This window comes from Myiozetetes cayanensis, unplaced genomic scaffold (assembly GCF_022539395.1).
Source record: "Myiozetetes cayanensis isolate MyiCay16 unplaced genomic scaffold, myiCay2020 scf2-11, whole genome shotgun sequence".
In the NCBI taxonomy this organism is placed as follows: Eukaryota; Metazoa; Chordata; class Aves; order Passeriformes; family Tyrannidae; genus Myiozetetes; species Myiozetetes cayanensis.
In genome coordinates this window covers 5,501,350-5,522,342 of record NW_026087411.1, presented here as the reverse complement: position 1 = coordinate 5,522,342, position 20,993 = coordinate 5,501,350, and the positions used below count along the sequence as shown (strand labels likewise).

Below are 20,993 nucleotides of genomic sequence, written 5' to 3'. Positions count from 1 at the left end.
TCATTAATTGTCAGTCGAAAATAAAGCTCTAAAATCACAGTTGTTTTTAAAGACCAACTTCTTTAATGATACATACCAGTGTTATACTAAGCTTATAAAATAAAGTTGTCTGCATGTAAATACAAGAGAAACATTAAGAAATCAATAGTGATCAGGACAGGGATTTCGATTCCTGTACAAATTTAGAAATGACTCAAGAAGATAAATTAACATACATGGCTGTGACAATATGAACATAGGTGTAGTCAACGTGATCCATTTATTGAAAAAAGAGGGCAGATCAAGGATTAAGATATTAACAGGAGATCCAGTCTTAAATGGGATGTGAAAAAGCAAACACCACACGTGGATACTGAGGCATTTTTCTCAAGTATTGGATTCTTTGGGTAAGTTTGGAACACGGATGATTCCCACTCTCACGATACGGAAATGGAGGTATTGACAGCCTTACCCCAGTACCTTGACGTACAACTGGGATAGGACATCCCACTTGTAGTTTGGGGGGGTTGAAGAGGGCTAGAGGTTGTGAGCACATGAAATACAGGGTTTTAAGAGCCTGTTTAGCAGTAGTGAAACTTTTGGTTTTCAACTGTGCCTTCCTAAAACGTCACAGGAGTTGCCAACCATGTTGTCCCACCTGTATTTGCTTCACAGCTTTATTTCTGCAGTTACAAGCAATTCAAAACTACTGAATGTTCGAGGCAAGCCTCTTAACTTCTTATCAAAGAAGATCTGTCCATCTTCCCGCAAGACAAACAGTATTGCACTTCAAGGTTATATTAACTGAGTTACAGAATCTCTTTAAGGACTGAAGCATTACTTACGCACATCCATGGCGCTTATGTGGCTGCTTAGAGATAAGCAAGAGAAATTAATTTTAAATTAATACTGCAGGGTACTGTGAAGATGACAAAGCATAGGCCCTCTGTGTACTTAGATTTCTAATGCTTAAAAGGTTCTTCCATGACGAGGCTGGTTTAGCACAGCAGCCTCAGATCTGACCGTGCCCTCTCGTGGACTCAGTGGTCCAGGATCCGCAGGTTGCCAGACACGATTTTGTTCTCTAGTAGAGCTCCAGCGGGGATGTCAATCCTGTCCCCATGGTTTGCAATGATGATAACTGTTCCCTGGGTTTACAGAAAAAAAAAGAAAACAGAGTGTTTAGAATCATGTTACCTGTTGATTTGGAAAGAGGGAGGAGATTGTCTGGAGGACCATTTAGGTGTCACAGGTGACACAGCCAGCTGAATGCCCTTAGTTGTGTTGTTTCTGCATAGGCTTTTTGGTGTTTTGTTGGGTTTTTTTCCCTAGAACAAAGGTTTTAAACAAGCATTATTGGAAACACTGTAATTACCAGCAGACTAGATACTATCAGCCTACAAGCAGAACTGTAACTTCTTTGAAGATACATACTTGCTGTAGGGCTCTTGTCATGTCTGCTTGCTTTGAGGTGAAAAAACGTCACCCCCATCAGTCCGTGTGTCACGGCCCAGCCCTCCCTGCTCCAGCTGCACAGCAAATCTGGGCATACAGGGACAGCCCTGAGCCCCAGAGCTGAGCCAGTGCCGGGGGAGGCAGCCCCACCCTGCACCCATCTGTGCCAGCTGCTGAACTGCCCCAGAGCAGTGCAGGTTCTGCTGGGATTGGCGTAATAAATCAAGAACTCCAAACTGAGGAGAAGGTCGGGACTGAAGAGGTGTGGTAAGGCCAGCCTAGGAGGTGAGGTGGGACATGCCTTGTCGAGCCACAGGACAGAGAGAACAGAGACCTGAGGTGTGTGGTGCTTTCAAGGCTCACAGATAACCCTCATCTCTCCCTGGGCCTGTACAGAGCAGCAGCTCTGGCAGTTTAACACCCTGCACTCCTTCACAGGGGTCACTGTCCAGCCTTGGCCTCTGATCCTTGGGCCATTACCCAATTCCCAGGAGTGCTCCTATGGAGTGTGTACAGGCACTGACTGAGGCAGGAGCAGAGATCAGTCATGTTTAGTGCAGGAGCATCCCAGCTACACACTCACCTTTAATGAAACATTCTTCCCAAATGTAACATCACCTGAAACCGTGAGATGATCCAGCTCCAGCATATCTGGAATACTTTCAAACCTCCGTAGGTAATCTTGAACCTTTAGGAGGGAGGAAAGAATAGAGACAGTTTTAAATCCATCTGTGGATTAAAGACAAGCCTCTTGAATCCTCCTTTCAGGAACCTTCCTATAATCTACATCTGAATCAATACAGGAGTTGCTACTTTGCAATTTCTTTCAGAAACTGTGAGGAACAGTAGGGGCAGCTTCCCACCTGCACTGGGCAAGCTCTGGAGAACACACACAGCCCAGCTCACCTTCCATTTCCTCAGCTGAGGGGGCACAGGAGCACCCAACAGCAGTATGAGGGTACACATACATGGTATACTTTGTATTCTAACAGTTCTTTACAAAGAGCAAAAGGCAACGCCCAGATGGGCAGAGGGAGATGAAGCAAACCTCACTTCTAACTCATTTATTGCTGTGAACTGTGTTTTTATCCAAAGAGATAAACACCAAGTATAATTATAGGAGTTTACCTTTGTGAAAGAACTTCCCAGTTTGACAAGAGGCACTGTTGGGAATTCACGCTTCTCGCTCATCGTTAGAGACCCGGCGTTAAGGCTGTACAAGTTTGACATCACAAGCAAGAGATCTGATGTGGTCTTAACAGGCAGGAAACGACTACGAGGTACGTTTATCCCCAGAGAGTTCTCAAAACTCTTGATAGCAGCACCAACTGCAGTCTCCAGCTGGATAACATTCAAGCCTCCATCCAGAGTCTGGAAGAGAAAATTCATATGAGCACAATGAGCAGGTTCTGGGTCTCGGAACAAGAGCTAAACATCAGCCAGAGCTCTGCCTTCACCCACAGACCAGCTCCTTCCTGAAGGCAGCAGTGCCTGTTGGTTACCCAGAAACAAACAGTTCCTTTGAGTCTTTCCTCTAAACCCTCCCTGGCTGATTACCTTTGGGTTAACGATGATCTCCATGTCAATGGCGTTCTTCTCCTGCAGCCTTTTAATTGCAGACAGAGCAATCCACAAGTTGTTGGTATTGAATATTTTGAATTTTGACACAGACTTGAATTCATCCACGTGTGCTTTTGGGACCTGAGCTATCTCCACAAGCCTCAGCTTATTTTCGTATTGCGTGAGCGTGCCACCCTGTGAGGGGCAAATGAGAAGTTTTAAGTCCTGTTCATGAGGAGCCAGAAAAATCCTCCCCTCATCCCAAACAGAGGCACTGGTTTGCTGGCATTTAAAGTTGAGCCTCCAGAGCGAGGTCCAACTGAACACATTTCTTGTTTTTAGTAACCAGCTAGCAGGCTACTAATTATAGAGTGTGTTTAAAGTACAGTCAGAACTGTCCAACGATCATATTTCAGCACTCCGAGACAGTTAATTCCTTTAATGAAGGTTGTTGGGAATCTTTTGCAAGTGCTGCTGTTGTCAAGAACCACCTCCAGCAGTGCTTCGCTAGATGACAGAACAAGAGCTAAATTAAATCTAAGTACTTCAGTAACCTGAACTGTATTCTTACAGGGCATTTCTGTGCTTTTACAGTCAGAGCTTGCTTAAGAGGTAATAAACATAGGAAAAAAAAAAATCACGTATCATCCACATTTAAAAGGAGAGGCAAAGCACAGTTACAGGGCAAATTACTGCTGGCTACAAGTATTTGATACGTCATAAGCCTCTGACACGTGGCACACCTGGACTTCATACAAAGTCAGGGGTTTAGGGCAGGAGCAGATGTGCAGCTGCACCCAGAGTCCTGCAATGCATTCCTGGGCAGCTCAGTAAGCAGCTTGGGCAGCTTTCACTCAGTGGATGTAAGTGCTGCATCCCAGCCCTCAGTGCTCTGTCTTTACCACCCTCAAACTTCTGCCCCTGTGTAAGTGACAGTTTGGAGAAGGTACAGAGGTTGTGACCTGCACCCTGCAGAAATCACTCGTGTTTGCAGTCAAGCCCAGGCTGCCCTTGCCTGCTGCTGCCCAGAACATGGATCAAATTTGTTCCATCAATTAGAACGTCATAAACTCGCTGATTTTGTGCAAGTCAAATTAGAACAGAGCTGGTGTGTTAAACGGTGCCTAAAATAGCTACAAGGAGATTGGATGCATGTATGTCTGAATGCATTCGTTCAGAGGAGGTGAGAGGCTGGAGATCACCACCAACACACCAGGCACAGACAGACCCACACCCATCTCCCTTTACCTTCACATCTGCCCGGGTTTTGTTTGTGACTTCCATGACAAATTCACAGCGTTTTCCATTGGGTGGGTTCATAAGGTGGTTAAGAATGTAAAGGTCCACAGTGGCACCCAAATTATCTATATTGGACACAAATATATATTCCTTCCCCTCTGCAATGAGGTTATCCAGCAGACCAGAGTTATAGAAACTGGCGTAGATGTCTCCATGGCCTGGAGGGTACCAGCACTCTGTGTTCTCTCCTGAGTAAGAGACATCCTTGGCTATTGGCAGCAGAGTTTCCTTGTTAATTCTTGGATACCTGTGAAGACAATGGGTTTTGTTAAGTTCTCACCAATGTCAGACTGGCATAAAGAAAAAAAATACAACAGTAAAGGTGCAACTCCCTGGGCTTTTCCATAGAGCTTTTGAAGGCGTGCCCCCTCAGGTTGCTGTAAGTACTCTCAGTTGGAAGACCCATCCAAATTCTGAGCTGAGAAGCTCCAGAATGCAATCTCTCTACTCAAGGATTTAAAGCCAGTTCTCAGACCACGCTGTAAACCAACTTCCCTTCGACAGGCAGGTTCAGAGCATGCCAAGCACACCTCTGACCCAGCAGCCACTTTGATTTTTGTTCTGGATAAGGAACCATGGTCTGTCCCCCTTCAGAGCCTAGGGACACTAAAAGCAAATTCAGGAATCAAGTGGCCAGCATCTCATACACCATTATTCCTATATTTCCTAGAAACTGGGTCCCACACACCCCCTCTCCCTGATTTAATACATTGCCCTTGACTCTGCCCAACACCCTGATGTCTCAGTCTCAAAAAGAGACCTAAAACAGACTGAACATGGGTACAGAAGACACTGTTGCTACCCCAGCACCTCAAACTAAAATCCACCCCCCATTTGGAATTTGGAGAAACAAGCTAGTTTTTCCTTTTACCCCAAGTGGAGAAGTTTTTTGATACCTGCTTTGATTAAAAGTATATATCTTCACACGGCTGTGACTGTATTTCTGCAGGATTTTCTTTGTGTCATCGTCAGTGTTGAAGGAATTCATGAGAACCAGAGGAACATCGGTGTTGTAGGATTTGTTTAAATGCTGAGATGGGAAATAAATGGTAAATTCAGCATGTATTATTAGCTTTAACTCCTGACACCTAAGATTTTGGGAGAAAGAAATTAGATAAAACAGACTGGAAATAACAAATGCATGAGAGAAAAGAGAGATGTACTTATGCTGACAGAAAGTATAACAAATTAGGTAAAGGAAAATAAACCCATGTTAGCAGTAAAGACAGGGCCCACATTAATTAACGTATCTTTAATTAATCTTTGTTTTTAAATCTGCATCAAAATTTGTAATTTGAAAAGCACACCGCCACAAAATGATCATTTTAAGTTTTAGCTACTGTTGACTACAAAAGGCATGTTTGTCATCAAATCGTTACAGTCTGTCAAGGTGACGTTTCCAAACTGTCTCTGCACTTTTGAGCCTTCTTGGGGGGCCATGAGATGGACAACAGTATCAAGAGTGCATAACGAATGAAATGTCACCATGTTCATTATTGGGGAATCTGTAGAATGGAGCTGAAACACATGGGAGCATTTCCATGTGCACAGCAAAAAAATGGAGATCGTGACAGTGTTTCACCAAAACCAGAGTGTGCAGGGGAAAAAAACCAAGACATTTCAGTGAGCTTTAAGCTTTGTGTATGAGCTTGCCCTCATCTGCGGGAGAGTGTTTGGGATCTTTATCCTTTGGTGGAGTTGGAGACTTCCACAATGACCCTCTGGATAAAGGGCCGCATCAGTGGATGTAAATCTGAGTCTGCTGCAGAACCATCTGTCACACATGGGAGAGTCACTCCAAACAAACACCACACTGAGGCAAAAACTGTTGGCACTCGCAGAAACTGTGGAACAGGCACACCCAATTTCCTACTCTAATGACTATCTTTATTATCTGTTGGAATATTCAGCATTAAAAACATAAGCTGAAATGTCCTCTCCCAACACCAGCAGCTGTTACTTTCTTTTGCTCCTCTTTCTTCAGAGGAAAATGCCAGCAATTACTTCCAGCGTGAGAGTTTAACTTCAACAAGGAACTTGGAGCTGCTGTGAAAAGCTTTGTTCTAACGCACTTTAAAAACTTCTCTTTTAAAAAAGATAAACTTGCAGCTGGAGGAGTCGGAAACAAGCCCAGGAGTCAGTTACCCAGGCCAGACCAGCTCTGCAATGTGACTGCTTGTGTTTCTGGATGTAATTCCCACTGTCCAGGCTGGTGTGAACAGGCTGGATCACACTTCTGCTAACACGTGTGGAGGGGACAGAGTTCAGTGCTGATTGCTCCGTCCCTCTGGAGTCTACTCTTCCCAAAGGAATTCTCTACTTCACCCCAGCACTGTGATCAGACCTCGTTTCCCTCTCCTCCTCCTTTTGGCAAGCCTCCACTGTGATCCCTCTTAGAAGGTCACGCAGGAGCAGCTCAGTGTGTTTTGCTTCCTCCAACGCAGAAGGAAAAGCTCATCAAACGTTACCTCAATCTGCTGAACCGTCAGATCCAGGAAGGTGTTCTCGTTTCGCACCCCGATAAGACTTTTTGGGCCTTTACAGCCCATGCTGGTGCCCAGGCCACCATTGAGTTTCACAACCACCAGCTTGTTCAAGACAGAAGCAATGTTATCAGGCAGGCCTCTGGCCTTGATCTTCTCATAGGGCTGGATCTGGGAAAACAAAACCCCAAAACCAGCAGTCAGGTATTTGGAAGGAAATTGTTTTCTCCTCAAAACTTTCAGAACTTAAAATCTGGTGATAAAACCCACACTTATTTATGTGGTCTAGGACACTAAAGAACATCTGCAAAGTGAGCCTGTAATAATCTGATTTGTTATGGTACAAATAACCTGATCTGTTACTACAACAACCTCTTTCCTTGAGAGGTTCTCTAGACTTTGTGACACCAGACACCATCAGCTTCACTCAGACAGGAAGATGCCTCTGTCTGCTCTTCCAGGTTCAGAGAACTGACTCAGTGGTAAAGATGGGTTAAGGAAGAAGTCACATTCCTCTTCTTGTCCTGCAGAAGGTTTCCCTGGGTGCCATCTAACTCACTGTCCCAGGAAGATGACTCCCTCTCCCCCTTCAGTCAGGCCCAATTTAGGAACCCCCATGTGCATGCAGGGCATATAACTTTCTTTCCCTGAGCAGCTTAAACTCAGATTTATTTACTTTGCTCTAAGGTTGTCAAAGGCAACATTCTTGGCAAAAGGTTGGTTCTTTAACTCAGTCTAAACTAACTTTTATTCCAGCTACTAGTCTGATCTAATAATTCATCTCTCCCAACAGCATGATACAAAGTGGAAGAAAGTTCCTAGTTCTTATCTTGCTGTTTTCAGCATGTGTTCATCCAGCTCACAATAAAATTCAGAGAGAGTCTTCTACCTCACTGACAGGTTTAAAAACAGAGTCTGGGCTACATCTGGGGCTAGTAGTGGAGAGCAAAATCAGGCTTGTAATGACAGTGTGTCTCGCATTAGGCACTGCTTGTTCCCTAATCCAAAGCACCTCAGTCAGAGAGACAACAGGAACAATGCCACGGTAAGAATCATGCCAAAACTGTTAGAGCAGAATCGATACAATTATCCTTTAGCCTGCCCTTCTAGAGATTTTCTTTTGAAGAAAAGCCTGGGTGTTTCAGGGCTGTCTGTGTGTGTTCTAGCTGCAAGAAAATTATTTTAATGCTGATAAGGGGTGTGTAAGATCCACAGCTGATTTCCAAGAACAAATACATGCAGAGTAGTTTTCGGAACTGTGTTTGCTTTGGGCAAGTTGGGCTGGGGTTCAAATGGAAATTCACACTGCACTGGAACAAGATCGTATTTCTTACTGGGATGTGTGGGTGTAGGGAGGAGAGTTTGTGCAATTCCAGCATTCCAGTGCACCACAGGCAGCAGATTAGAGCAGATCCCTCACATTAGGGAAATTCTGCCTTATGGGATCTGAAAAGCTTATAGGATATATTTAAAGATAAGGTGACTCCCCACGGAGTTCCCGTGGCTCAGACAGAAAGCAGTAACACAAACACTGCCATTTCACAGAGGACATACACAGGAACTTCCTTCCAAGGTTCCAAGAACTTTTCAGGAACAGAAGTGCACAAAAAGCAGAATCTTGCTGTGCTTTGTCAACAACAGAGATTGTGTTCAGGCTGGGCAGACACCTTGACAAACAGCTGTTCTTCTCATTAACAAAGAGATGATAAACACTGATTTTAATGTCTTGGAGGTACATCAGGAAGCTTAATGAACGATTCACTACCAGCAGGACCTACAGAGATTTACACTCAGATTTACTGCTTCCCATCCACTCCAAGGTCAATAGTGTTCTGTGTTAGACTGTAAATGGATTAGAAACATTTCAGCTTGAGTTTCAGCTGGGTGGGACGTGAGTCACATCCACGATGTTCAGACACCGTCTGAACATCCAGAAAAATTATCTCAACTTTCACGTCTCACTGTGTTCTTCTTGCATCACTCATAAAAAGCAGAAAGTCTGACGCTCAGTTCAGGGCTAGACAGCCTCAAAAACCATTTGCTTTTGCTGAAGTGCCAACTACCCTTTTGTGTCTTCCCCATCATGCCTGATAGCAGCTTACGCAGAAAGCTCAGAGTAAAAATCCTGAAGAAGTTAACAGTTCCATCCAGGCCCTCCCATCAAGGACTCTGTTCACTGGATGTTTGTATCAGATACAACACAGAAGTTATGACTCAGCCTCACTAAATGTTTCAGTTTCTTCTGGCACAGGCGTTGGAAACGACAATTTGGCAACGAAGCCCTGGATCTTGAAGGGTCTTTAATTCAGAGAATAACAAATGTCAAGAACTCAAGTTCCAGTAGGAATGTTGCAGCAGCATCAGGACTGCTGGATGCCAGTGCTATCACGTAGCAGTTCCAGTCATGTGTAGGCACTAATATGCAGAACTACCTCATGATCTACAAGCATACACGCAAGTGTAAGAAGTGCTCCACAGTAATAAAAAAATCAATCCTTGCTCTGAAGGTTTGGAACAGTGGGCTTGAGCAGGAAGTGCTGATGGGGAAATTCTTCAGGAAAAAACAGGGGCAGGAGTGACATGGCTTACAGATGCCTGCCTGCAGTGTTACTCACTTGAGACATGTCTCACAGCCGCGGTTTGGGAGTGTTCTGAGATGACATATGCAGCTTCCTTTGTTTTGCAGCCCATGTCACAAAAAGTGATTTCTCAGAACAGTTTGCGTGAGGCAGCATTGGGAGTCTGAGAAACAGATTTCAGAATATACTCCTACTGTGAGAGGAGGCTTTGCAAGAGTTTGTCAGAGACAGACAAAATGAGCATCGGGGCTGTCAGTGTGGGTAGGCCGGAAAGGAATACACCCATATTAGTTAATATGTACTCACACTACTAGGAAACATTTACTCAGCACCAGGTTCTAGAAATACCACCCAGTGAAGAGGTCTCTGCCCTTATGAGACCCCCACCTGCAGTGCTGCACCCAGGTCCTGGAGTCCTCAGCACGGGAAATACGTGGACCTGTTAGAGCAGGTGCAGAGGAGAGACACGAAGATGATCAGAGAGATAGGACACCTCTCCTGTGAAGACAGGATGAGAGAGCTGGGGTTGTTCAGCCTGGAGAAGAGAAGGCCTTGGGGACACCTCATTGCAGCCTTCCAGTACCTAGAGGGCTTACAGAGGAAGAGTGACTTTTCTCACAGGCTGATAGGGATAGGACAAGGGGGAATGGTTTCAAACTACAAGAGGAGAGATTTAAATTAGATCTCAGAAAGAAAGTCTTTATTCTGGGCATGGTGAAGTAGAGGATCAGGTCACCTAGAGAAGCTGTGGCTACCCCATCCCTGGAAGTGTTCAAGGCCGGGTTGGTTGGGGCTTGGAGCAACCTGGTCTAGTAGAACTTGTCCCTGCCCATGGCAGGGGGTTGGAATAAGATGATCTTTGAGGTCCCTTCCAAACCATTCTATGATTCTATGAACCTTTAAAACCCATTTCCAGAGTTGAAGATTAGAAAGGTGTTCTGCTTTTGAGTAAGGGCATAACATTCATTCTTTCCCTTCACGATACAGTTCACTGAGATGACAACCTGAGCTGCAGACAAGAATCCAACCACTGGGGAAGAAAAAAAAATGGCTCTAACAGACAAGTTCCTTTCACACTCACATTGCTTTGGATGCTCTCTTTACATCCCAGATGAGGTTTTGCATTGCTGTTCTGCGGTTTACTTGGTCACTGCAGTTCTCTCTGAGGCCTCCCAGCAGGACTTTGCTATTGCTTCCAATTCAAACAAACAGATGGCTGCAATCTACATCGAGGGGATTAAGTTACACTTGCCATGTCCACATTCTTTACCTCCTCTCCCTGTTAACTGGCACTCTCAGTGTACTTTCTTCTCTGGAGACTGTAACAGTAATGGGTCCTAACTATGCGAGCTATCACTGTAAGCCTTTGGGCATATGAAAGCAAAGCATCTGGAAGGAAAAAACAAGTCAGAGGTTTACCAATATAGTGTGAAATGGATTCAATCATCTGTTACCATCATCAGTATTAGTTGTCACAATAAAAACATGGAGGCCAGGGAGAAATCTCCCATTGCAGAGAAAAACGGAGGAATATTACAAAGGAAAAATTTCTGTTTAAATTAACTGACAGGAGCCTTTACTTGCCAGTACATGATCCGGGAAAAAGCAAAAAGCTACATGAAAGGAACAAATACCACAGGTAACACGCTAGTTGACCTACAGAAGTCTGATCAGAAATTCTGCTCCTGCATAGCACAGTCCCTTGGCCTTAGGCAAAAGCCTGAACACCTTTCCCACCTAAAAGACACAGCCTATAAATCCAATAAAGTATTCATGAACCTTTTCAAGCTGCTAAACAAACAAAAAACCCCCAGCAACTTCACACTTTGGCACATTTTTGGGTGCCTCTGTTTACAGATACACATGCATGTCTGTATGTATATAAATGCTCATGTATATCTAAACAGATGCTTTTTGCTCTGCTAAGTATCGGCTGAGGATTAATCTTCCCAGAATTCTCATCAGCAAAGCAATTCTCCAGAACAATCACAGGCAAGTAAATTTCCACTGGGGAGAGTAAGTTGGTGCTTTCTAGGGCATGGTCCTTGTAAGTGTGAGATTCTCCAAGCACCCAAACACCCCACCACCTCATAGAACAAGGCCATCCCTACAGGCAACTATAAATCGCTTGCAAGATTACCAACAAACAAGTCTTGTGTACAACAACCTCTGGGCCGTTCTAGCAAGACCAGGAGGAGAATATATGTGAGGGTTTATAGCTCAGAAAAGAAAATTCACCTGGAGCTGAACAGAAGCACTCAGACAAAACACGCCTACGTTCACAAACGGATACTTGTCCCCAAGAACTCAGTACTACAGCCCTTCAAAAACCATCCCTCTTTATCTCTTCTAAAAGCTCATACTGTTCTTACCTGTTCTAGCTAGACTAATAATTCTGATATTCTGGTCTTTAAGAAATCAACTTTTGTCTAATAATTCCACAAGTCATACCCCGCAGCAAAGAATTGTTTGGGAGAAGGTCACTTGAAAAGGGTTTCACATAAGACACATTTCACTTTCCACAGTATGTACCTGACATGACTAATGTATTAAAAAGGAGGGGGTAGATACGAGCAGGGTTCAAGGAGGGTAGGGAGATGAAACTCCCATGGTCAGCAAAAAAGGAAAGAAAAAAATACTCAAGTAATTTAATTTTGTTCTTGGTTTTTGCAAGCACTTAAACCCATCTCCTGCCACATCAGGAAGTTTAAGTATCACCCTAAAGAAAGAAATATTTACTATGACACGAAAAAGGCATGGAAGGAAGTTTGTTTGCAGATATTTTGCCCTAGCTTTCTTCTGTGGCATTTATCAAATATGATTACTTAATTTAGAGTTCATGCTAGGAAGCAAAATTCCATTTAAGATCATGAATGCATCTCATCTGACCAGCAGTGACCCGATCTTGCAGGATTCTTATCTTGTCAAAAGTTGTTACACAGCACAGGGACACATTTGAGAATGAGCAGTACAGGCCACAAGGAGGAAGACAGATACTCTTTCTAATCCTGCCCTTTTCCATTCAGCCTCCCCCCGTGATCTTAAGTTAGACCTTTGTCTTAGTTCTTTTTTAACACCTTGCCATGCCTGGGAATATCCCCTCAGCCTACTTCAGTGCCTTTCCATAACCCTCCTACTTGACATTTGCTCCCAGTGTCCTTACTCAGTCATTTTCAGTCCTTTACAGAACTTGTAAGTTTTTCCACAGAAGGTGTGCAAAACTTGGAAAATTGACAACATCTCTTCCTCTCCACAAAGCAGCCCATTCACTCGCATCAGATTTCTGTAATTTAATCCCAGGCTTTATCTTGACACAGGGAACAGTTTATTCCTTTCATTGTCCTAATTACCTCTTTACACATTTAAGAGACCTACCGCCCCCTGGAGTCTCAGCCCCCCTACACTGAAAGAAATCCCCTTTTCTTCAGCCTTCCTTCTAAGTCGTCTTATCTAGAACTCCAATTTCTCACCTTGGCCTCTTCATTGAGGGTGGACTTTTCTCCCCAAAGCAACACTTCATTCAGTGTTACAGTACAGAAAAGAAAGACATCACATGTTTCTGAAGCTAAAAGAAAACACTCAACCTTGGAAAAACCCTAGACTTGCTCTAAAACAGCATCATTCTTCAACGCTTTATAGAGCAGCACTGCATCTGTTCTGGAAGTAACCAGACAGCCTGCCTTTCAGTTGGAAACAGAGCCTCGATTGAATCACACAGAGAGCCTCAGAGAAACCACAAACCTGTGAGGACACAGAAGTCCCGCAATATGCCAAGATCACTACGCTGGGAAAAGCAAGAATCTGTGGCACAACTACACCATTAGAGTCAAAGGGACAGCCTGGGGCCACAGATGAATCAATAAAAATGAGGTTAGGCTTAATAGGAAGTATTTATTTCAGTACTAAACAGTGCTGAGAAAATATATAGTGCTTTTTCAGCAGCAGCTCAAGTTACAGGTTATAAGTTACAACAACATAGATGGCATTAGAAAATTACGCTCCAAAACCCCCCACAGTCAACTCCTTGTTTCAGATCCCTTTCTTTTACTGAGCTGCTGTAGGTTAGAGAAGTTGCTAAATGAGCTCTATTACCCAGCCCACTCACCATATGTCCCTTTCAAATTACTTAGCATAATGGATCTCTGGAAACAGTCTCATCTGAGATGTGCAACCTTCTTTTAGGGGCAGGACGGAAACGAGAACAACAAGGGTCGAACCTTCCTCCCCTCTGACACAAGTGCCCGTTTACTCCAGAAAAGGTACCAAATGGCAAGGTGGCATCTGTCCCATTTTGTTCCCCTGCTCAAAGAACAGCTAACAAAATAACACCAAAGAACTTGACACATATGGCAAGCAGGACCTGATGTTCAGGAACACATACAACATATGTCAACAAATAATTATTCCTCAGTTCGAACCCAAAGCGTTGTCCTACATGATTTTATAGAACCGTGGCAGATAGATCCCTTCAACGGGTGGATGCACTATTTGCCTTAAGTAGCAATTATCAGTTTTATGTTCCTTACAGACTGTCACTTCATTGCAACTTACAGAATCTTCTGGAGGTCTCTGAATCTTCCCCCAGTCCACAGATGGTCCCTTTTCTTGTAGGAATCTATGAAATAACTTCTTAAATCCTTCCAGGTCCTTTTTAGTGTGCTACAAAAAAGAAATGCATTACTAAATGCTGATATTTAATGCATACCTCTACAATCACAGAAGCATTTCTACACATTTATGTACAATCTATTCACAAGAGTAATTTCATTAGCACTGAAGTAGACATGCTAATATTTATGTAAAATTCTAGAAGGTACCAAAAGCTCATTTTCACTAAAACTCAAGGTACAAAACAAACTTGAACACCCTACACAACAAGTATTTTGTCAGAATCCATATATATGGATAATTATATAATTATATAAATAATTGTTATAACCCTAACAATTTGACCCAATCTTTAAGATAACAGCTTTACCCTCCCTTTCTGTAATCCATTGAAGATTACATAGAACCTTTAATAACTAAAGATGATTAAACACTTAATAACTCCATCACCCAGTTTATAGGGAACTGAAAGTCTCCCACTGACATTGTATCCAGGCTACTCTTCCACACAGGATCAGAGCACTCCATCTCTCATGCTGAGAGGCCCCCACGTCACGCTCCTCACCTCTATCTCATTTGAGTGTGCGGTCGCAAGTATCTTGTCAAGTTCTACTTTCATTGAATACTCCAGCTCTTGTCGAATGACTTCCTGAAACTGTGAAGAGCCAGCTTGAGACATTGCTTTGCTGAAATCTTGAATAAAAATAAAAACATGGGTTAAAACCAAAACAAAACAAACCCGGTTTATTTAGATTACAAATAGCCTTCAATTTTATTTTAAAAGCCACGATAAACTCATATAATCTAGTTTTGGTTTATCATTTGTACTGCTCCAGGAATCTAAAGGTTTTGTTCTTAGTTACCTGTGGAACAGACCTTAAATTGGGTCTGAAGAATAACAACCCTTCTTTCAAAACTCAAAAGAACCCCTAAAGACCGATGACCCATCTCTTCTTGGTGTCCAAAAATCCCCAGCAGTGTATTTTTTTTTTTTCCTAAAGAATTCACATCCTCCTGCATCAACACACTTTAGCAAGTAGAAGTGTGAAAAAGGAGAATTTTCCTAGTGGAAAGCTATGTAGAACATTGTGATTGAGGGTATCCTTCTGTTCACCTAAGCAAATAAAACATATGCTTTCATTATTTATACAGCGCGTTTTCACACGATCTTCTGTTTGTCCCAGTAAATATTCCCTCACTTTATCGTGTGAGTACTTTCACACTACAGCATGCACTTCAGTTACTAAGCAACCTAGAAAATTGGGCTGTCTATCACTTCAGCATTTGTTTTACTTTTGAAAGCGATAAGCTCCATGAATGTGGAAAAGAGTAAATACACAAATGTTCTATAAAGTCCACCCCGCAGGAAGAACCGGGAGAGAACATGACTCTATTTTCCAACTGAAAGCATTTGAAGCGAGTGTGTTCTCAAAAGACATTCTGAGTATGTTCTCTAAAGACCTCAGTTAATTTAATTTCTGCCAAATCCCTTGAGTAATGACTTCCCTGTAACACAGAGAGTGATGTATTGCCAAATATAGCTGGATTTTAGAAACACCCTGAATACTAGTGCAGAAAGGGACAGAAGGGAACTTTGCAAGTGAACAGAGTGATACTGACAGAAAATACTGTTAGAAGAGCAACCTGCATTTAAAGTCTACTTACTGAGCACACACATTAAAAGGCTCTTCTATTGAGAACGCCTAAGAATGGCAGAGACGGTTCATTTTAATATAATTTTGATTTTATTTTATTTTTTTAAAGCAAAGTATTCCACAGCCTCAGCCTCAGTGACAGTATGTAATCCTTGCTTTGAAGCCCACAGAAGCCATTTTCCTGACTGCACTGTTTTGCAGGTAGGGGAGGGAGGAAAAAAAAAAAAGACAGACAAGTGCTGCAGTGCACATACTGTGTGTGGTGCAACACGGGAAAACGCCAGCTCAAGATGAACAGTGCAGTGAACAATAGGTTCTTTTTTTTTTTAATCAAATGCTTCATTTAGTAGTAAAAGCAGGTAAGAGTTGAGAGCCTTTCAGGCGTATCTTTCCAGGTCAAATACATAAAAACACGGACAGCTCTTCATCAGGAGGCACTTTTTCCTACAGAAAAACAAGGAGGTCTGTACCAGCTTAATACTTTCATACCAAGCTGCTACAAGTACTGCCTTTTCATTCACACATTTTGGGTTGATGCAAAGCGAAACAACTGCTAGGAGACGCTTTCACATGTTTGCAATCCTCCCTGCCACACATTACAATACACCACTTCTGGTACAGCAACACAGTGGCCATTTCTCACAGTTCAACAGCCTGTAAAACATCTGAACCTCCCAACGTGATGTAACACACCTCAGAGGGAACTCTGCACATCCCAAGTGTTCAGTGACTTTCGGTCACGCTGTTAAACACACTGGGGCTGAAGGAGGCAGAGCCAGCCAGCGACTTCCCCAGGCTGCCATGTAAGTAGGAAAAGCCTGTTTGCTCTTATTAGCCAAAAGACTTGCATCTACCAGATAAAGCCGTTTAGAAACTAAGTAGCATACCAAACAAATCAAAACAAAAAGGGGTCATAAAAGTAAATGCATGATAATGTCCTCGTTTAGGCACCTTTTTTTTTTCTCTAATACTATAATTTCTCACAAACTGAGTGAGTAAATGCTAAACACATTTGATCACCAACACTCTCGCAGAGGAGCAAAGCAAACCTGTTGCTTTTTCCAAGACCAAGCATCAAGCACTCAGAGCGGTAGCAGATGGGACAGCTCTTACCTAAACCCAGCCTGCCAAAGCTGCCAGCGCCGGGGATTGCAGCCTTCACTGGCAACAGAGGACATTTAGTTGACACTGACCATTTAACAGCTACTGCAACCCCTCGGTCTCATCCAGATTCAATGTGTCAGGGCACGGTTGCTTGGGGAGAGCACTGTTACCACTGTTAGTTCAATTATTATTATTTTGGGGATAGAGAGAGGAAGGACGTGGCTGGAGTCCATAAAAACACGTGCTTGCCTGCTGCAGGAAAAGTATCTATTCTGCATACGTAAGAGTTTGGATACTGTAACTAAGCACCCAAAAGAAACAGCAATCCAAAGCTTTTCTGCTTTTAACACGCTGCTTGGAAGGCATAGGTTTTGAGCACTTCTCTTAAGAGACATCCACCAGGATGTGGGCTGGATGGGGATCTCTAAAGGCTCCCTAAAGTACCCTCTAAAGGCTCCCCAAAACAAGACCTCAGCATTGGTACACATGCTCCAAACAAACTCAGTACTAGTTGTTACCCTGCCCCTCAGAGTTTTTGGGAAGAAGCTGGTATTCATGCATCCCATCCTACTGCCAGCTGAAAGACAACTGCAACCCTTTAACATGAGCTACAGATGAATTTAACAGCCTGGGTGAAGACTGATTTCCCTTTTCACCCTAGTAGCAACAAGGAAGTGGAAAGGCCAGTGCATCTGCGTATCTTAAAGCAGTTCTTTCCAACAGGCAACTAAAATTTCCTAAGGCCATAATGAAAAGTAGCTATTGTGCCTCTAAAAAGCAGATGGGAGGCAGGGGTGCTGGATAATTGCAGTAAGAGATTTCCCAGGATATATGCGGCCATAAAATCCCAAATTATGTTGAAAAAGAAATGCCTCTTCCAAACTGTTTCGCAACCAAGGCGTCAGATTTCAGCCTAAGCCCACTTTTACAAAACCAATACTCTTGAACACTCATCAGAAGTAAGAAACGGGTGGGACAGGGTAGTGGAAGACTCTTGGGGGACCTACCCACACAGGAAATGAGCACAGAGCAGAAGAGCATGACTAAATAGTTGAGACTTCAGAAAACACTGGGCTTTGCAAAAATGACCACTCAGGACATCTTATTTTAACGTCTTTGGTAGAAAGTGCTTCCTCCCAAGTAGCAGAAACAGGACAGCTCTTTAATCAAGTTCCTGATGGTGTTTGACGCGTGGAGAATTTCACTCCAGCCCTCCTGCCCCCACTGTTATTTCTAGCACGCCTTTGTGCTCTGCTCTGACTGCTAACCTGGCCCCTGCCCTCACAGCACAAGCTGTGAGCACATGGCAGAGTTACCAGCAGGTTTATGATGCATAATATTATTAATAACTGACATATGAAAAAGACAGAACATGATACATCGGATCAAGCCAATAAAGAGGAGAAACAAACAAACACTATCAGAAACAAAATAAGGGGCAGATGTTCTCAGGAAAACTGCACGAGGACAGAACAGCAGTGACCCCTTAAGGGTGTGCACGTTTCCTTTCTGCCATCCCTCATCTTATTCTATATTAAAAGCAGGGCATACATTAAGATTGATTAATTTTGTTCATTAAGCCACTCAGAAGAGAAGTTCACTGCTTTGGTATTCAGTATACAAGGACCCAGCACAGGAGGGAGTCATGGGACAAGTCAAGTAAGAAGTTCTCTCTTTCATGAAAAAAATGGGGAATCTCTTGGGCTGAGGGTTATAAACTGTGATTACTTTTGCAATCCAAGTACATATCCAGGAAGACCTACAGCAGAAAATTATCTGTGTCTCTCTGGAGCCAGACTACAGCATAAAGATCAAGAAAGGGTGGCCAGTGAGTTACAACACGCAGCTAAACTTTAAATGCTCTATCCTTGAACTCTGTGCTGAGGGTACAGAGTAAATGCCTTAACTTCCAACAGCGCTGCTTAAAGTTCAAGGCAACCTTTATCTCTGGCAAGGATAAAACTCACTTTAAATACCCACACTATAATGCGCAATGCTAACGAATACTACTTTGATTTTCAGAACTGAACATACCCACTCAGTCTTTACAAACATTTTTATTTTCCTACTACTAAAGGCAAACTTTGCCAACATATGTTGGACTGAAGCATACGTGAAGCGAAAGCTATCTGCTCTGACACTCCTTGACAGATGAGTGCATTAGCCTGAGCTAACTCAGGAATTTGCAACCTAGGAAGCCGTTCTTGCCAGCTGCACACACCAAGAGTTTAGGTGTTACAGTCAGACACAGCTGGATTTCTCAGTCTAGCAGCTGATCCTCATGCTAAAAATACCACTTGGCATTGGCAACATGTTTTAGTACTATTGGCCTGACAAAAGAGTACCTAAATACTGGATACTTTTTTTTTTTTTTAAAGTTTTTAGGGTTGTCAAATCTTTGGTAATATTTAAAAAGCAAATTATGATCTTTACACAGGTTTCTACAGCTTTCAGTTTCATCAATAACATCACTTGTCTGCAAGATGGCTACCTCCACCAGTAGCCTGAGATAAGCCAATTCCACGGAAAAAGAACAATTAGGAATGTACTTTCGTAACGTGTTTCACAAGGGCTCATCTTGGTTAACTTTCAGAGTGGCTGGTTGAGCAACGTGCCGAAACACTTTCCTCCTTCAGCTCTCTGACTTCTGCCCAGGTATCACAGGACATTCGCAGACAGGTGATGCATTTACACAGCCAGCACTGAACAGTCCTGGACATCCACTGTGTGAGGGGACAGTGATTTCCCAAAGCCTGTGAAGGGCCTCAGTTGCCTGCAATATCCAAGTTCGTACAGCAAAAGACCTCCTCGTGTTCCTTCTGCAGGCAGCACTGTATTTGTTGATCGGCCTGCACAGGTTTATATTAAGGAACCCCACAGGCACGGATTTCATTACAAAAAGCACCATTAGGATACCGGAAAGGAGAGGGAAGGGAGGGGGGGGGAAACTGCAACAGCAATGCACCAAAGTAATTTTTCTTTCCGAAATGACCTCTTGCGGGCTCAGTTCCCTGTCTCTCAGGGAATCCGAAACTCAGACCACGTACACACATGAAGAGAGTAAAGGAGAGCGCCGGAGCCCTGCCGGGATCAGAAAACGCCAAAATGCACTAAAGCCGTCAAAAAATAAAATAATTTTTAAAAATATATATTAAAAAAAAAAAAAAAAGAAGCGAAGACGTTGGACCTCGGCATTCTTCCTCCCGCAACTTTAGCAGAGCGCTGAGCGGGGGTTTGTGCTGGCGGGGACCCCTTGCACAGCCCCGCCGCTCCCGCCCGGTTCCCCCCGGGATCGCGGAGCGGGCAGAGCCGAGCCGGGCCGGCGGGGGCCCCGCCGGGATCACGGACAGGGCTGCGGGGAACATCCCGCACATCGCACCTCGGCTGCTGCTGCTGCTGCACCCACCGCTGCCCCCGAGAGCGAGCGAGCGGGGCCAGAGCGCACAGCTGTGGGGAGCCGAGAAAAACAAATCGCGTCAGCTTACCTTTCACGAGCGCCGACATTTTCGCTCTTTAATCAATAAACACTCGCCCAACACGGAGTGCCCCGCACCGGGGGGTTCCGCCCCACGGCTGCCGCCCCTGCAGAGGCTGTGGCGGGAGCGGCGGCGACCCCGGCCTCGCTGGGAGCTCCCGCCCGCCCGCCGCGCTGCCCCTCCGCCCAGCGCTCCCTCCCGGGCCGGCGGGCGGGCGGCGAACCCCGAGCAATTTAAATTTCATCAATGGAAGAGGCGGACCCGCCGCGCCCCGGGTTTCGCCACCCCCGACCCTCCCCTCCCTTCTCCTCCCTCCCTCCCCGCCGGGCCGCCCGCCCGCCCGCCTCCCCGGGGGCTCCCGGCGCGGCTCCTCCCGCTCCCGGGGGAGCAGCGATGGGACGGGACAGGCCAGGCCGGGCCGGCGCGGCCGCCCGCGCTCCGCCCGCCCGCGCGGCGGCCGGGCCAGGGCGGGGGCGGCCCCGGCGGGCGCTGCGGCGGGGCCGGGCCGGGCCGGGCCCCCCGGGGCTGTGCCGGCGGTGGCGGCGGCGGCCCCGCCGAACCCACCTCGTCCTGCGGCACCGCGGGCGGGGGCGAGGCCCGCCCTCCCCTTCCCCTCCCCTTCCCCCCGCGGCGGGGGCGGGGCCCGCGCCCGTCCCGGCGGGCCCCTCGCGCCGGAAGTGGGCGGGGCTCGCCCTCCGTGAGGGGCCCCGGCGCTGCCGCGGCTGCCGCGGGGAAGGAGGAGGGTCGGGGAAGGGTCCGGCGTGCGGGTGCTGTGAGGGGCGGCTGGGCACGTTT

General features: G+C 45.0%; 1 protein-coding gene across 2 annotated transcripts; it reads right to left on the bottom strand.

Annotated features, from left to right (window-relative positions):
- Nucleotides 1–40: 40 nt before the first annotated feature.
- Nucleotides 41–20,782, bottom strand: UGP2 (UDP-glucose pyrophosphorylase 2). Of its 2 annotated transcripts, none has more exons than XM_050316658.1 (10): nucleotides 20,763–20,782; nucleotides 14,529–14,656; nucleotides 13,907–14,014; nucleotides 6,762–6,947; nucleotides 5,190–5,323; nucleotides 4,243–4,540; nucleotides 2,992–3,189; nucleotides 2,563–2,805; nucleotides 2,018–2,122; nucleotides 41–1,127 (listed from the first exon to the last, which is right to left on the bottom strand). In XM_050316658.1, exons 2-10 carry the CDS (start codon nucleotides 14,640–14,642, stop codon nucleotides 1,020–1,022), a joined length of 1,494 nt encoding a protein of 497 aa, XP_050172615.1. In that variant the 5' UTR covers nucleotides 14,643–14,656; nucleotides 20,763–20,782; the 3' UTR covers nucleotides 41–1,019. The 2 variants fall into 2 exon arrangements, with proteins under 2 accessions (XP_050172615.1, XP_050172614.1); XM_050316657.1 differs by lacking the exon at nucleotides 20,763–20,782 and adding an exon at nucleotides 20,208–20,410.
- Nucleotides 20,783–20,993: the final 211 nt, after the last annotated feature.

Bases quoted from the DNA above. Each gene is read 5' to 3' on its own strand.
- UGP2 (XM_050316657.1), bottom strand. The intron at 6,948-13,906 runs GTAAGTTGCAAT...TTGTTTTCCCAG, and splicing joins AGAGACCTCCAGAAGATTCT to ATCCAGCCCTATGAGAAGAT. The intron at 2,806-2,991 runs GTAATCAGCCAG...TTTCTCTTCCAG, and splicing joins AGATCATCGTTAACCCAAAG to ACTCTGGATGGAGGCTTGAA.